Genomic DNA, 17,783 nt, shown 5'->3' with positions numbered 1-17,783 from the left:
ACCCTTACTTCCATTTACTAGTCTATAATATTGTGGGTTAAGGTCTTGTAAGCCCTAAGTCTCTTAGTTTGCACACCCAACGACCAGTTAGTAGCTTACTTGATCCGTTGACGATTTTAACTTGATCAAGTGCGTGAACCCTATATGTTTTAACCTGCATGTGAACTAGAGGTACACACTTAGAGTCATATCTAACATCATTAACCAGAGCTTTCATTACTCAAATTCATAATGGAAACATAAAACAAAACAGAGACTAAAAACTTAAAGTAGGTAGAACACAACAATGTTAAATCCTCAAGAACAACCATATTTTGGTTCACCAATCCCTCGCTTATTTGAAATACACACATTTTGTTTTAGCATAGTCAAACCTAGATATATAGATGCTATTTCACTTTACTTATAAATATAATATATAGTACTAAATTGATTATGATATATTAATTTGGTGGATTGATGAATGAACCCAAAATAAGGTGAATTTCATTCATCCAAAAATATAAACCTCAGTTTCTTTAGTGAACTCAATGAAGTAGTTCAGCAGCGCAGTTGGGTGTGGATTGTCTGCATTGATCAGCTCATAATCTATGGTCCATGTTATGTAATCAACACCTCCTTTGGTCTCAACGTGATAGGTTACAATCATGTTTTTGTATAGCTCAAGATCATCTTCTTCAATCATTTTGAATGTAATTAGCTTTTTCGCCTCTTCAGTCTCTATAACTTGTTTTGCTCTTTGCTCTTTCCCACCATCCTGGCTCTTTCTCTTTTCCACCTACATGTACAGGATATTTAAATTTAGTTTTAGGATAACATTTTTTGCATATCAAAAATCTTAACAAAACATACGTACCAAGAACATATTTCCATTGAATGACATAGCCACAAGTTCTAAAATTTCCTTGATGAAGTTCACAATCTTGAACTTTGTTTGGTAGAACTTTGGCAAAGTGTTTGGGGCGCCCTATAGTCCGCCCTATAGGGCGCCCTATGCTCCGCCACATCAGCATTTTATCCTCCTACCAATTCACCTGCTGTGGGATGCCCTATAGGCCGCCCTAAGCATTTTATTTATTTGAATATTTAAAAACACAACAAAAATTGGAAAAAAAAACTTCATTTCATTGAAATTCAAACATTACAGTACGAAATAAAAAAAAAACAACAAATTCTCAACGGCGGTTGCGGTTCCAAACTTCTTCAATCATGTCGTTCATGAGTTGAGCATGGTCTTGTTGGTTGCGCATTGAGGCTTGTCTAGATAGAACCTCATTGAAGCCCATCGGTAATCCTCAAAGGTGGGGTGAGGTCGCCGTGCTGGAGCTAGATTCACCTTCATCATCGCCCCAATGAGTGACTCTTCCACCTTCGTGTTCGACTATCATGTTATGCAAGATGATGCACGCACACATGACATCGGCAATGACTTTCTTGAACCAGAAACGCGCCTGACCTTACACTATTGCCCACCGCGCTTGGAGCACAACAAATGCCCGCTCCACATCCTTCCGCGCAACCTCCTGCTTTTGCGCAAATAAAACTCTCTTGTCACCCATTAGGCAGCTGATCGTCTTCACAAAAATAGGCCACCTTCGGTATATGCCATCGGCCAAGTAGTACCCCATATGATATTAGCGTCCGTTGGCAGTGAACTCGATGGCCGAGCTGCGGCCATTGCATTGATCGGTCAAGAGGGTGGATGAGTTGAGGACGTTGATGTCGTTGTTTGACCCCGCTACACCGAAGTAAGCATGCCAGATCCAGAGCCGATGGTTAGCGACGGCTTCGAGGATCATCATCGGGTGGGTGCCCTAGTATCCACTAGTAAATTGGCCTCTCCACGCCGTCGGACAATTCTTCCACTCCAAGTGCATACAGTCGATGCTCCCTAGCATTGCAGGAAAGCCGTGCGCCGCCTCGTGCATCTTCATCAGGGCCTGGCAATTCTCAGCAGTCAACTTTCGCAAATATGTGTTTCTATAAGCCTCCACAACTCCCCTACAAAAATTCTTCAGGCACTCACGACCAGTTGTCTCCCCGACGTGAAGGTACTCGTTGAATATGTCCGCCGTGGTGCCGTAGGCCAACTGCCGGAGAGCAACCGTGCACTTCTGCAACAGCGTAAGTCCGGGTCTGCCGATGCCATCTTTCCGATACTGGAAGTATTCAACACGTGCCTCCAACGTTTGGACAATGCTGAGAAAAAGATCTCGCCGCATTCTAAAACGGCGGTGAAAAACCGTCAGCCCCAGTAGTCTGCGAACAGACGTTGGTGAGCTACGTTGTGCTCGCGGCGGACAACGTCCGACGTCGAATTGGCCTCGGGATCTGTGCCGTCGCCGCCTGCTCCGCCTCTTCACGCTCGCGCTCCATTTCCGCCAAGCATTCCGCCCCAGCCTCATGAACACAATCGAATAAGGCCCGAGTAATGCCCTCCGATGTACTCCAGTCGTCGCCGGGTCTCATTTTTTAGTGAGAAAGTTAGGGAGAGAAATATTGTTAAGATGGGAGAAAATAATTGGTATGGGAACTGGAAGAGAAATGGGGGTTTAAATAGTTAAAAAAATTCGAAAAAAAGGAAAACGAGTTGCATCGTCTGCGTCGCCCGCAGTGGGGCGGATGATACCACGGACGATGCGTGGTCAAACGCGTATCGTCCGCGGACGATGGATGAGCCATCGTCCGCATGGCTACAGTGGCGTCGTCCGCCCCACTAGCCATAAGATGATGAAACACATCCCCTCCAGCCTTGAACGCCATGTTCCTGTGCAACAAGTTTATCTGTTAGCCCAGCCATTATACTTAATTCAATAGTCACTCTAATTGAATTTATGATTTTCTAGACTTTATAAAGATGCTTATCACTCTTTTTGATCTTATTACATATAGACCAACAACAACTGATTTTATTTAGAATTTACAATATTAATTATTTGGACACTGATTGTTTCCACATATTTCTGCATGCATGAGAATATCTTGTCATCTTTATAATTATGATTCACAAGTTAAAGTGTGATTCTCTCCTTCATAATATTTTTAAGTTATTATAAAGCCCTAAATACATTTTGTTATAGGGTGATATAGAGTCAATTTTTTTTGTTAGTTATAAGCTACCAAGGGGGTAACGTACAAGGAATAAAAATCTCAAATATAATTCATGTTTACAAGTAATAGATTATCTTGGGCATTTGTAAATTCAAAATCAAATTAAGCAAGATAAATTAAAGAACATCTACAAGCCATCAACTGCACATCATGGGAAATTGTTAAATTTAAGATATAGCCATCAACTAACTATATTTTGTCCTTAATACTTTGTCATATTCTCCTTTACGGTATTCATTCTATGAAATATTGTTACACATCTCTAAACTTTGATATAATATCACTAGAAAAACTTTTGCATTATATAAAAAGTGAATTACATTATTCATACATAAACATTGGATTGGTATCAAACGCATTACTCAAACTTTAAAAATATCACTAAACAACTTTTGCACTTTTTAAACTTTTTTTAGTCCAAATTACTCCCCAGCCATAAGCTCTACTTACGAAGAAATGGAAATTCAAAAAAATATTTTATTTAAATATATTTTGAATTTTTTAAATAAAATTCAAAAAAAATTATATTGTCCTTATATTATAGGAATGATTTATATTACACAAATTTTATTTTATTCCTCTATAAATTCAGAAAATGAAATTGTGGCAGTTAATCTCATCACAATAGACTAAAATGCCTCTTTAAGGGTTGGAGGGTATTTTAAACAAAAAATAAAAATTTAAAAGTTCAAAAGTTCTTCCCGCGATATTAATAAAAGTTTATGAATGTAGGGTGAAATTTTAAACAATTTTCAGAAAAATATAAGCTGGATTTGTCAGCTTATTAATTTATTTAAATTTATAGAGAAAATAAATTAATCGAGTTTTAATTTTAAAAAATGTATAATTAAAAATTTTAATAATTTTTAATTTGATTTAATTAAACCAAATATTTAAAATAAATCAAACGTGCTAAACATGCATTAAACGAAAATGAGGGTTATAGATGGTGCTTATATAAGATATGAAACATATCATTTTGATTTTTAATTATTTATGTATATCTCTTCTGAATAATTGATTTTATGAGTTAGGTGAAATATGTTAACCCCTTTTGCAATTCAAATTTTTTTAGCTTAGTAATAATGGCTTTCTTTACTTATATGTTGAGGATTATATATTTAATTTGTTAGGAGAATGCAAAATAGTAGTAGCACTTAACAATAAACCAATTCCACATTTAAACTTCTTAATTAAAAGATTCAAACTAAAATATAAATATTATTGGTAAAAACTTTATTTCTCTATCATAAAATGAAGTATAACTTAAGTTCAAAATAAAAAAATACATATATAATAAATTATTGAAAAAAGATCTTGCCAAAATAACTAAAGATACAATAGTATAATATAGTCCCTCAATTTCCTAAAAATAGAAACTTTTAAAGGGACACGGGTTTTAATACAAAATTGATAAAAATAAAAGAAATAAAAAGAAAAAATGTGTTAGTGAAAAATGAGTCTCGCTTCATAAAGAAAAAAATTTCAAATGGAATGTTTCTATTTTAAATATACGGACTAAATAGAAATAGTTTCTATTTTTAGGAAATGAAAAGATTAACATATGGCTTTAGGACAGAAATAAGGCATATGATTTAGACATTTAGTAATGTTTACGAAAGATATTGGAATGGTGAAATTTGTGGAAAACATTCGGCGTCCAAATTATTTGTAAAGTTCATGTAATAAATACAGTTGTTAGGCTAATTAATACTCCCTTCATGATCTCATGTTACTCGCACTTTTTATTTTAGGCCGTAGATTTGAGATTGATTTTTAGTATAATTAAATTAGAATTTTAAATATGATGAGACATCAACTAATAAAAGAGCTCTTAACTTAATCTAACATATTAATTAAATACATTAATTCTAACTTTAACTAGAAATAGTGTAAGTAGTTTGTGACGAGCCGAAATGAAACAGTGCAAATAACATGGGACGCCCACATGCCACATCAAATGAATATCAATTCAATAAATCTAATTGCACAAAATAGACATGTATTATTCATGGAAAGTGGCATTATATTACTACTATTAAATTGGAAAATATCATCATAAAATAGGCGTGCAATATAATTACAATATATATGTATATTGACCTATTAATGTAAGTACTTAATATTTTAAACATAAAAATTATTTATACATTATTTTTCATGCCAAGAAAAAAAATCATATTAACTCTTTGATAGTAGTACTATTTTGATGTAACTAAACTTTTCGGCAATCATCAAGCTATTCTATTTAAAATAAAACTAATAATTTTCAGTTTGATTTTTTATTTTCTTATTTTAAAAATTTCATGAAATTTTTTACATGATAATAAGAAGATATTGAAAATTATAATGGATTTCTTAATATACTAACGAATGATAAGTTATAGTCATAATTTTTATTTGTGTAAAGTTTTTGTTTATACTATATAAATACAAAATAAGAAAAAAAGGTCTAATTCATAAAATCTCAAAATAGTACTATCAAGAAGGAGTTTTAATATAATTTTTTTTCTTGGCATGAAAAGTAATGTAATACAGTATGATTAAGGTCAATATGCATATATATTACGCGCTTCTTCTAATATTTTGTGATGATAATTTCCATATTAATAGTAGTAATATAATCTCAATTTGCATAATTAATAAATGTCTATTTTGTGCAATTATTTTTATTGAATTGGTGTTTAATTGATGTGGCATATGTACCATTTTTTTATTTCCATTTGTCAATCAGTTATTGGTGAGGTACACCAACTCACTATGCCAACTTGGTATGGATGTACTATAGAATTTTTACTCGGGACAGAGGGAGTAATAGAATAAAGACCAAATCATATAGTAAAGTTTTAAAATCAATAATTTCCGGGCTTGTTAATAATGACATAAAAATAATTGTACATAATTGTATAATTAATTATATGTACATAATATCTGTAAATTTTATATTTAATTTATTGATTTTGGTTAGATTGAATTTATCATTTATCAAATTAGTTTTACTAAATAGCCCCTTACTATATTTCAAAGATATCATTAAAGGCATTTAAAATTTTTATTCATACAATCTATGAATAATGAAAAATATCATTTATTTGTGAATATGCTGTATAAAGTCGCCACTGCTAATGTAACGGATTAATGTAAAAAACACATGTATCCATTACTATAATAAAGATCAAGATTGGAGCATTCAAATAGTCAGATGGGCAGACTATATTTCTAAGAGGATTTCTTACCAACTTGTTCGCATTTTTAATCCTAAAATGTAATATTTGTAATTTGTGGGATGAGAATATTGATCGTTCGATAACTATGCAACTATCAATTTGTAAAAAAAACATCTTTTACATAAATGATTGCAAAGGGTTATTAGGCCATCCACAATGGGAATAGCCCAGCAATAGCCCAGTCATAGCCTAGCCAAAAACTCCTCTGCCACATCATCAACACTAAAAATTCTCCTGCCACATCATCAAAACAAGCAAATAGCCCAATCATAGCCTAGTCACATCACTAGCCACATCATTAATAACAATTATATAAAAATGAAATAATTAACAATCACACAATATACGGAATTTAATTTACGAGACATATACGAGAAACATTAATAATACTATTAAAATTTAAAAAGTACAATAATTTAAAAAAAGTACAATAATTAAAAAAAAGTACAATAATTCACTCATTGCCTCCGTCGTCGTCTCCTCCGTCGCTGTCGTCACCCTGGCCTCCGCCTCCGTCGCCACCGTCGCCGTCGCCTCTACTCCCGCCGGTCTCCCTCCGTGCCGCCTCCAACTCGTCCTTCATGCTCATGAGAAGAGTTTGAAGCAAACTCTTCTCCACGGGGTCCACCGCCGCCCGCCATTCGGCCATCGTCTTGGCCATCTGATTGCGCGTTTGTTGACGCGCGAAGAATTTGAGATCCGCTATGGATTGGCCAAGGGGGGATGCCGACTGGACCTCCTGTGAACCCCCGGCTGCCCCCCTCGCCTCCCGTTGAGCCCGCTTGTGCCCAACCGGGTGAGTTCGGCGAGGGTACGACTGAGGGGTCGGGACCTCCTGGGCCGTCTCGGGGAGGTCGTGGGAACCACTGCTGCTGCTGCTGCTGTAATCACTGGTATAGTTCAGTCGTTGCTTCTTCGGCCAGCCAGCGTCGACACCTACTCGGAACTTCTCGGAGTCGTTCAACACAACATATCAGTTCCAGTAGGTGAAATCCTTATACAACCCTTTCTGGGGGATGACTTTCTCCGCTATCCTCCTGCAGTTTTCCTCCGTTTTGCCACTGCTTTGTATGCGGAGGGCGTTGGCGTACAACCCCGAAAATCGGGAGACGGCAGCCCTGATTCGGTCCCACCCCTTCCGGCAATCCTCACGGTGCGTGGCCTCCCCTCCGGGCAAAATATCTGGTAGGCTGCTGCTATCTTGCCCCACAAGTTGACGATCCTCTGGTTGTTCGAAACGAGAGGATCGTCGCAAACACTCACTCACGCCTTGGACAGCGCGACGTTCTCCTCATCCGTCCACCTCCTCCGTACCGAGCAGTCGTCCTCACCCGGCTGCGACGACTCGCCGACCTTCTTCCCCTTGCCCTTCTTCTTTGGGGCGCCACGACCCTGCACTGCCCCCCCCCCCCCGTTTGAACGGGCGTATCCGGAACTCCGAGAATATTAAACCCCAACTCCTCTAAGGAACAAGCATCAAATTGCGTGAACTGCGCATCCGTTGGGGTCGATGTGTGCGAAGAAGCAGTCGAAAAATTAAAACTGGGTCGATAGACGTCCCTCTCCCCCGGCTTCCCCTGCGTCGCCGGTACCCCACCTGTCGGGTGCTGCATCGCGGTCCCCCCTTCCCCCCCGCGACATCATCTGCATCCCGGGCGCCCACCCCGGCATCATCTGCATACCGGGTTGCATCCCCGGTACCCCCTGCCACGCCGGCATACTCCCCCCAGCTGCCATTCCGGGCATATTCCCCCCGGCTGCCATCCCGGGCATCATGTCCTGCCACGAGTACATGTTGTAGTACCCTGCCATCGGACCCCATCCACCTCGCACGGGTACCGGGAGAGTTTGAGACCCGCTCGTCACTGGAATACCTCCGTTGGTGTTCTCCATTTCTCGGTGTTGATCTTGTGCAGAATGTAAGATAGAGAGAGTACTCGTTAAAACAAGTGGTGCGAATGAATATGACGTGCAAACCGCGTATATATAGGGTTTCGAAAAAAAAAAATTCCGCTCGGCTGTGCGCTAGGCGATCCGGGCGCTGCAATAGCGCCGAGCGGATCGCCCAGCGCACCGCCTAGGGCCGCGAAACCGCCGAGGGCTCGGCGGTTTTTAATTCCGAAATCCGCTGGGCGGTTGCAATGGACCGCCTAGCGCCGGCGCTCGGCTAGGCTGCGCGCTAGGCGCAATTGTGGATGACCTTATGTAATTTGTTAAAATATTTTAATTAAATAGTTAAAATAAAGAAATTCATTTACAATGTAAAATACTTCAAAATTCTAATTATCTATAAACAATGTACTACAATTACTCTGTAATTTATTTTGAGAAACAAATATAGTACAGCAAGATTGAACTAATACCAGTCTAATCTATAATTTATTTTGAGAAACAAATACGTTTGAAGTGGCCATTTTATTTTTTCGTAATAATTAATTATCACTCTTTTTTCTCCTTTTGTTATCGTCATTTTTCACATTTTATTTTTATCTATATTTTAGTCTATTTTATTATTGATTTCTCTTTTATAATATACTTTATTCTTTCTTTTATATTATTATTTATAATTTAATTCTCTAAACTCTACGTACTTTCTTTGTTATATGTTAATAGACTATTTTTGTCAATTTGATCCGTTTTATAAAAATAGAAACTTCTATCTTTAGAATATTTCCAAAAAAATTGTAGATAAAAGAGGTATATCATCTATTTACCATCTCAAAAAGTAAAATATATCATTTCAAAAACTAATACATTCCAAATGAAAATAGTATATTAAAATGTAAATAACTTTAAAAAAAAAAATAGTACAAAACACATTAAAAACATAAAATATAGTATTGACTTCTCAAAAACCTTCCCTTTTAGAGAATGATTTTTCATGAAAAAAAGATAAATATGATAGTTATAAGAATTTACCTCTCTACTGATGGAGAGATAAAATGCCTCTTCAAAATGAAAAAATATATAATATCTTCTAAAATACTCATCCCCTAATTAGATAATGATTTCAATGAAAAAAATATATATTTATTATATAACATTATTTCTTCATTTACCTATGTCCTTGAGATGGTATTAGTTGTAATAAATTATAGTACAGATATTTTGCGTCTATGGTACTAAACGTCTCGATCTAAGACTTATCCCTTGGCATTAGATATTCTCATTAAAATATCAATTTTATCTAAACGATGTACTGGTTCAAATAGATTAATAAAGAGGTGAATAGGCAAGTTGTAGAATATATATTTCGAGTAATATTTCAAAGTGAAAATTACTAACTCAAAACTGACCGGGGCACCGTGTTACAAATAGATTGGGTTAGGATCATTATATGAACGATATTTTAGTTTATATTTTCATGTATTTTTCTAAATTCTCATGTTTTTTTTGTAATTTCTAAATAGTAATACTTGAGGGTTTCAAAATGTTTATAAGATTCTTTTTAAATATGTAGTTCATAGATATAATCTTTGGATAGTTTTATAAGGGAGAGGATAGTAATCAAATGAAAATATCAAATATTCGTACAAACTCCAAACTATGATCTGAACCGTTAGAAAATGTCATTTATGATAAAATAATAGTAACAAAAAATGTCAACACACATTTTTTGTTGCTATTATTTTGTCATTTGTTGACATTTTTTAACGGTGCAGATTATAGTTTGGAGTTTGTACAATATTTAGAGTTTGCATTTTATTACTACACTATAAGGTTATAGGGAGTATATGAAATCAAAATAATGTAGAAATTTCCTGTATGAAATCTCATATTATTTCTCTGTTGTGTATCAAACAATGCAATTTTAATTTTATATTATTTATTGTAACATAGCCTACTATTTTGTGGTACAGATACATCCGCTATCACTATAGAATGGGCAATGTCACTTATTCTCAACCATCCTCACATCCTTAAAAAGGCCAGAGAAGAACTCGACTCACATGCCCCTCACCCCTACAAGACGCATAGTAGGCTCGGGATGGACATCTAAGCACATTCGATACCAAAAACCCATTCTTAATCAAATCCTACAGGTTTAATATAGAATTTTCTATTAATGTTTGCTTCTTGTCCCTAGTTAAACCATATTTTGTTACCTAGGCACATAAATAGAACCAAATGCATTAAAACATTCAATATATCTTGGGAATCCATGTTTCAAAATATCCCTAACTTGCTAAGAACAATCAAAAAGTTGTAGCCTACCATTTCGAAAGATAACATGATAAAAACTATAAAATCTACCATTTGGGGTCAGTTCAAGGTGGATTGGATCTCTCGATCTTCAATTCTCCTCGAAAAATGGCTCAAGGCTTCAAATCTTTTTCCAAATTGCACCTCCAGTTGTCCAAACTCTTTTGGGAGTCATGCCCTAGCTATTTAAATAGCTAGGGCTTGAAAATAGGCCCAAACGCATTTTTCCCGATTTGGCAATTCTGGGCTCAGAAAAAATGCGCGACCTGCACGTTTTTCTAACTCGCGAAACACTCAAATCGCCTGGCCAGGTGTTATCGTTTCAAAAATGCTAGAGTCGAGCGTTTTTTTCTCTACAATGTGTAGTCTTTGTAAAACAGTCATATCTTCTTCTACCAAACTCCGATTCGCCGCCGCCTCTACCACCAAGCCACCTCCAATTGATAAGGCCTATTTCATGCATCGTTTAGGGGTAAAATGTATTCTACTTGATCAGTTTATCGCGCAAAGCAAGTGTTTATTGTGCAGGAATGCCGCTTGACCAAGGCAACAAGACTAAGCTTATCATGTTGGTACAAAAGGCAAAAAGGCCAAAAACTGGGTGAACTGATCAAAGGGGGTGATCAAGCAATTAGCAGGGGACCACTGGTTTCTAGAAGAAGGGCACGTGAGGCTAATGAGATGGATGGTGATCATCATTCTGTTATCAAGCATGACATTCTAGAAGAAAGGCACGCAACAGTCGATGAGTCGCTCAATCATAGCGTGAGCGAATATTCTCTGCCAGAATCGTTATCCAGCTGGAGATCATGTGAAGTGCCTATAAATAGAGGATGCGACGCCATTAAAAGGATCTTCGGCAATCTTCCTTTTATCTTCTTCTTTCCATTTCTAGCTTAGTTTAGTTTAGTTTAGTTTTCCAGATAGCTTAGTTAGAGAAATGGTTAGTTAGAGAGAGAGAGACCGAAAGGGAGCGCGACAGAATACTCAATATCTGTTCGGCGTTATCTCAAAGTTTCCGATCGCGAATCTCTCAGCTTTACTCGCTTTCTTATTTTCCGAAGTTGTTAGCTTAGTTTAATTCCGTGTTATTCTGTAGTTAAAGAAATGATCTTTTTGCATTCCGCATGTTCGCAGTACTGTTCTGAGCCCTTGAGTATAAATTGGAGTTGTTTTGTTTTCGTCATCTTGCTTACTGTTCCAATTCAGTTTCGCTTTTAGTCTTTGATCTAGTGTTTAATCATGATGAATGGTAAAGTGGTTGTGTTTTTCGTAGCATGCCTAGGTAGTTGGGTTCTTGTTTCTTCCTGTCACTTACTTGATTCAGTAGTTAGCAGTGCCTTGATCAAGTAGTTAGTTACATCCTGCCTAAGGTAAAACCAGTAGTTAAAAACTCCCAAAATTAAAGCGTGGCAGTAGCCGAACCCTGTTCACTACTCACACACTTGATGATAAACCGGTTTCTCTGTGGAATCGACCCCGTTCTTGCCGCTTTACTGTTAAAGTAGTGCGAGTTTGGGAGTTATAAATTACGTTGGTGCCGAGCGAGAGCGAGAACACCTTGATCAAGGGGCAACGACATTTGCTAACTAATCCATCCGGTCGGTTATCTTCTATATAACTTGATCAAATCCAAATCGTCTCTCGAATTTCTACAAAATGGCACCGTTGTCAGGGATGCATGGTGTTGTTTTATGTTTGTGTGTAGTGCATAGGTGTAAATAGTTTTATTTTTTTTTCTTTTCTCATTTGTTTTTCTTTCTATTCATGAGAAGGTACCACCGCGGCAGACACTGGAATCACCCTCTTATATATAGAGATACAAACGCTCATTGGCGAGTCCAAGAAGCCGGTGTTGTTACCACGCGATACAGAGCCGCGCTAGCAGCAGCAGCAACTGCTGATCAACTAACCAGCGAAGAAGAAGGAGAACATAACGCGCCATCACCACTTGAACAAGCAAAAGCAGAGATGACCCTCGTCGACAATGACTCATGAATTGGCTCTCTGCACGCTCATGACGAGAAGGACCCACCCATGCCATTACCATTACTCTTGGGATGCGGACCATCGCGATCAAATCAGGAGTACTGGCCGTTTTGTCCAATTTCTATGGCCTTTCGAAGGAGTGTCCTTACGCCTTTTTGGAGGAATTTTGCAGATACTGCGACATCCAACCTGTACCGGCTGGATCTACATCTGAAGATTATAGACTGAAGGTGATTTGTAATTTTAGGTCTTTTAAAATCAGAATAGATATGCACTCAAATTCACAAAATTATCCCTAATATTACCATTTCACTACAAGAGTACAGCTTCGTGTGTAGTAATTTAAGGTGTCGATCCACAAGGAAGGTAAGTTCGTTTAACTCCAAATAAAAAAAATACAGAAAAGATGAAGGTTTTTGTTTGAAATTTGTTTTTGAAATAATGAAAAATAAAGTTGAAATCAGATTAACACAAGTAAGACGATTGTTACTCCAAACACTTGTAAACAAGACACGATTAATCCTATGCATTCAACTCTATCTCATACGTTCGGGACAATTTAAAATTATTCAACCTGCAATTACTAAACATGCTAAGCATCAACTAGTCAAATAATAGCTAAACACTTACTCTTTAAACCAAATTCAATAATCCTAAGAACCCTACGGAAGCGCAAGATTTAAAGTACAATTGCAATTAAGATCAAAATCCATTATCAAGTTGTCATCTAAACAATTCCAATTGATAATTCATTACCACCACAATCCATCCCAATTCAAGCTAAAGAGGCATTATATCATGACTATAGAATTATCACTAAAGATGCGCCTAAAGTAATAAACTCATTCAATTAAATAAGTAGTAATAACGAACATGAGATAAAAACGAGCATAGAATAAACCACGAAATCAAAGTGTCATACTACGTGTTTGGAGTAACACAAGATTCTTAGCCTAACATAATTAAACCAAGAACAATGATAAATGAAGATAAAACCCTAAAAACCATGGAGTAAATTTGGAGTAGATGATAGCTGGAATTTTCTCCTTTATCTTCTCTCTTTCTCACGCTGAATTCCTCCAGAATCACTACTCTCCTCAATTGCTCAATGGACTATGTATATCTCTCTCCAGTTTTTTCTCCCCTAAAAGTGGCGTTCCCCCCCCCCTCCCCCTTTTTTTTCTTCTATTTTTGATTTCCTCCTTTCCAAGTAAAAGTCACGCCACCTTTTTCTCAAAACTCTCAACTACTCTATTCTTTAATTAATTGCTAGGCCACCGTGTAAAGTTTGTACATGCAAAACAAATAAAATTTAAATTATCTCCAAATTTCATGTACATATATCAACTAATGAATAATAATTAAACTTTAATGATTAATTGATATATAATTTAATATAAAAACTAAGAGAAATCTTGAAGTAAAATTATTATTATTTGATTTACATCAAATACCTCCAAACTTAAGTTTTACTCGTCCTCGAGCAAGATAAGCAATCAAGCACAAAAGTTTTCATTTCAAATCAAGATTCAATTTCTCAAATTCATGTCTTAAAAACTCTCCCTAAGTCAAGAGATTAACAAAGCTAACTCCACATTCTCCTTTGAACATGACTTAGAATGAAAGTATGAACACAAACCGACTCCTTAAGATCTAGTTATCCAACTAGCAATCCAAGTCCAAGCAATGACTCTAGTGTCTCAAACCATCGTTTCTAAATTGTCAAAAGAAGTTCATTAGGCTATTCTCTATTTTAAATCTATTTAGTCTTTTCACAAAACTCAAAGCAGAACTCATCAACAAAATGTCAATACGTTTGCACAAATCAAAAGGTCTTTATTTGTGGTTGTAATGGGGCTTTTGGTTAAGGTGGGATATCAAATTTGGTTAGTAACTCATTCCACCAAAATCAAGAATACTAGCACATCCCATAGGACAACATCTCCCAAAGCTTCATAAAAATTAAGCATGAAATTTCCACAGCTCACCACCCCCAAACTTAAGATTTTTCAACATAACAAATTAAGCTATTTTTTTTGTTTCTTTCGAGCACTAATTTGAGTGTTTTTTTTTGCCTTGGCTTTTTCTCTATGAACCGGCCGCCTCTTTTTTTTAGCAACTTTGCACTTTATTTCTCAAGCATAAACTGGATATTACATAACAAGCATCTAAACTTATGACATTTTTTTCTCGCCACCAATAGCAACTACCCGAAGATGTGCTAGCACCTCAATTTTAGTGACAAAGACTGAAAAGAAGGGCTAACAAAAGGATATATCATGTAGGCTGGTATACTGACTTCAAAATTTTAACAAAGAAACTAGGCTATAAGGCTCAAACTGGCTCGCTAGGGGTTCATGTAGTGTCAGGCATGTGATATTTGGGCAATGAGGCTTTTAGTCCTAATGCCTAGATCATTTTTTGTGCATCGACATCAACAAAGTGAAGTCCTACTCAAATTATGCAAATTAACCATATAAAATTTTCAACTCATTTTTCAAAACCGAAATAGTTCTCTCTCCTTAGCTCAAGAAATCGGACACCAAAGAACACTACTCTTTCCTAAATTAACAAGTAAGACTCCTTGTTCTCCAGAAGCAAGTAAGTGACAACTAAGTTCATGGCACACGTTCACAGGAAATGCTAAGTCTACTTAGTGACTCCCAACAAGTATGAGCAAGTAACAATCCATAGGAAATCATTCTAACATGCACACACAGAATTCAAGATTTCAACCCTCCCCCAAACTTAAATTCTACATTGTCCCTGAGGTAGAAGACAAATATAAGGTGGGTATAAAGATACTCCCCTGTCATTGTGAAGCTCATGGGTGGGTGGGTTGGGCGACTCTTTTTTCCAACAGCAGAGACACGACCTCCATCTTCACTCCTACAAAAAAAATGCTCAATTCAAAATAAATACTGAGGGAAAGAATTGAGCAAACAAAACCCCCAATATATGAAAGCAAAAACAAAAAAAATAATAAAAGACTTAGGCTGCCTCCCAATCAGCGCCTTTTTTTATAGTCGTTGGCTCGACCTTCTTCATCCTCGGCCTACACTTTCGGACTCTCTAGTGTGACCACCTCTCTTGCTTCCTTACCACTTTCACCACCATCGTAGGCCTTCTCAACGTTGATGGTCAGTTGCTCACCATTAATTCTGAATGTAACATAGTTATTCTTTGCTCCAAGCAATACATCTCTCGTTGCTAGAAATGGTCTACCAAACAAAATTGGCACTTCTTTATCTTCTGGCATGTCGAGCACAATAAAATCAACCGGAATGATGAACCTATCGATTTTAACCAAAACATCCTCAACAATTCCAGTGGGCTTCACTATGGAGTGATCAGCCAATTGTAGAGCAATGTCAATAGGCTCCATTCTTTCCTCAAAACTAATGGCACGAGCAGTTTTCAATGCAATCAATGAGATCCCTGAACCTTGGTCCAATAAACAATTTGTGAAAATCGTGTTACCAATTTCACATGGTATGATGCAACCTCCTGGATCTCTTCTCTTCGTCGGCATGATTCCAGATATCAGATGTGAGCAATTCGTGCTCAATGCCACAATCCCCTCATCCTGAAGTTTCTCCTTGTTCGCCATCATGTCTTTGAAGAACTTGGAGAATCTCGGGAAATTGGTGAAAATATCCACCAATGAGATGTCTACATTCACCTTTCTAATCACATTCATTATCCACTCAAAACTCTTTTCTTGCCGCACTCGCTTCTTTCTCGTGAATGGATATGGAGACGGTGGAATGTCGTTAGGAATACTGGACTTGCTCTTCTTAGGTTCTGTCTCATTGACCTTTTTGTCTTTCTCTCCCGCTGTAAGTCTTCCATCTAACTTAGATTCATCGCCTTGTTCCTTGTTGCCGGATGCAGCATGTTCTTGACCATGTTGGGCATTCTGCACCAACGCGGGACTTCCCTTACATGCCTCGTCCGCCTCTGCATGCGAGGAATGCAAGCCTAGCATCTCATCCGCCCATGCGTGCGAGATGCCGGAAGTACCTTGGTCGTCCATTAAAGGCATTGAATCCAAATTTCTTCCGCTTCTCAGGGTGACTATTTTGCAATGTTCATTTCCCTTGGGGTTGGGCACTTATCACTTGGAATGGTGCCGGGAGTTCTTGTATGAGAAGCTGTAGCAAGCTGCCCTATTTGTGTTTCCAGATTTCTCATAGAAGCCTCGAGCTGTCCAAACTTCTCAATTGTTTTCTCTTTGAAGAAATCATTCTCTTTTTTACTATTTGACATGAAAGCGAATATATGTCCCATCTGATATTCTAGTGAAGGTTTCTTATCAAAACCAGGGGGTTGGGAGTTGTTTCACCATTGGTTCCCACCATTGTTACTTGACCCAGCTTGGTTCCAATTCCCTTGTTGTTGAGGCTTCCAGTTCTGATGATTGTTGTTGAATTGACCCCCTTGGCTAAAACCTTGACGGTTATTGCCTATGTAATTCACATCTTCAACTGTTTCTTGGGATTGGATCATTTGACATTGATCTGTGTGATGCCCACCTTGACACAGTCCACATTTAACCATTGCAACAATTTGAGGTTGTGGTGGAAGATACTACTTTAACCACTGACGTCATTTGGGTGCTAATATTAGCTAGTTGTGCCTCAACCGCTGTCATTCTTTCAGATTCTACTGAAGATCCAAAGGTATTTCCTTTCTTCTCAACCACTCTCCTTGGATTGTACCAGTTTCTTTGATTATCTGCTAGTTTTTTAAACAAGGTCCTCACTTCCTCATGTGCCTTATTATCAAGATCTCCACCAGTACTTGCATTTATAAGTCCCATGCTTTCATTGTTTAAGCCTTGGTAAAATTTGACAAGATCACGGCCAGGAGCAAGACCATGGTTGGGACATTTTCTCAACATCTCAGTAAACCTTTTCCATACTTCAGCAAAAGATTCATCACCTTGCTGCCGAAAAGATGTGATGGCATCCCTCAATCTCTCGATCTTCATTGGTGAATTATATTCCAGGAGAAACTTGGATTTCAGATCTCCAAGGTCGCCACATTATACCCCGGAAGTGAGTCGTACCACTCTCGTGCTTTGTCTCTCAACGAAAAAAGAAATAGAGCTCTCTTGATATTATCATGTGGCACATTCGCAGGTCTGTGGTTCATGGTCAACTCATAGAATGCGTTGAGGTGGCTTATGGGCTCTTCGTCTTCACGGCCATGGAACAAGGTGCCACCATTCACCAAGCTGATGTAGTGAGG

At 37.4% G+C, this 17,783-nt stretch overlaps 1 protein-coding gene across 1 annotated transcript; it reads right to left on the bottom strand.

The window, feature by feature from the left end:
• Positions 1-15,585: 15,585 nt before the first annotated feature.
• LOC121809052 lies at positions 15,586-17,523 on the bottom strand. Its single transcript, XM_042209603.1, has 3 exons — positions 17,125-17,523; positions 16,898-16,996; positions 15,586-16,449 (listed from the first exon to the last, which is right to left on the bottom strand). The coding sequence occupies exons 1-3, from the start codon at positions 17,521-17,523 to the stop codon at positions 15,586-15,588; spliced, it is 1,362 nt and encodes a 453-aa protein (XP_042065537.1).
• Between the last annotated feature and the right edge of the window lie 260 nt (positions 17,524-17,783).

This window comes from Salvia splendens, chromosome 6 (genome assembly GCF_004379255.2).
Source record: "Salvia splendens isolate huo1 chromosome 6, SspV2, whole genome shotgun sequence".
In the NCBI taxonomy this organism is placed as follows: Eukaryota; Viridiplantae; Streptophyta; class Magnoliopsida; order Lamiales; family Lamiaceae; genus Salvia; species Salvia splendens.
Note: the sequence above shows the minus strand (reverse complement) of the source record. Positions and strands in the feature narration are given on the sequence as shown.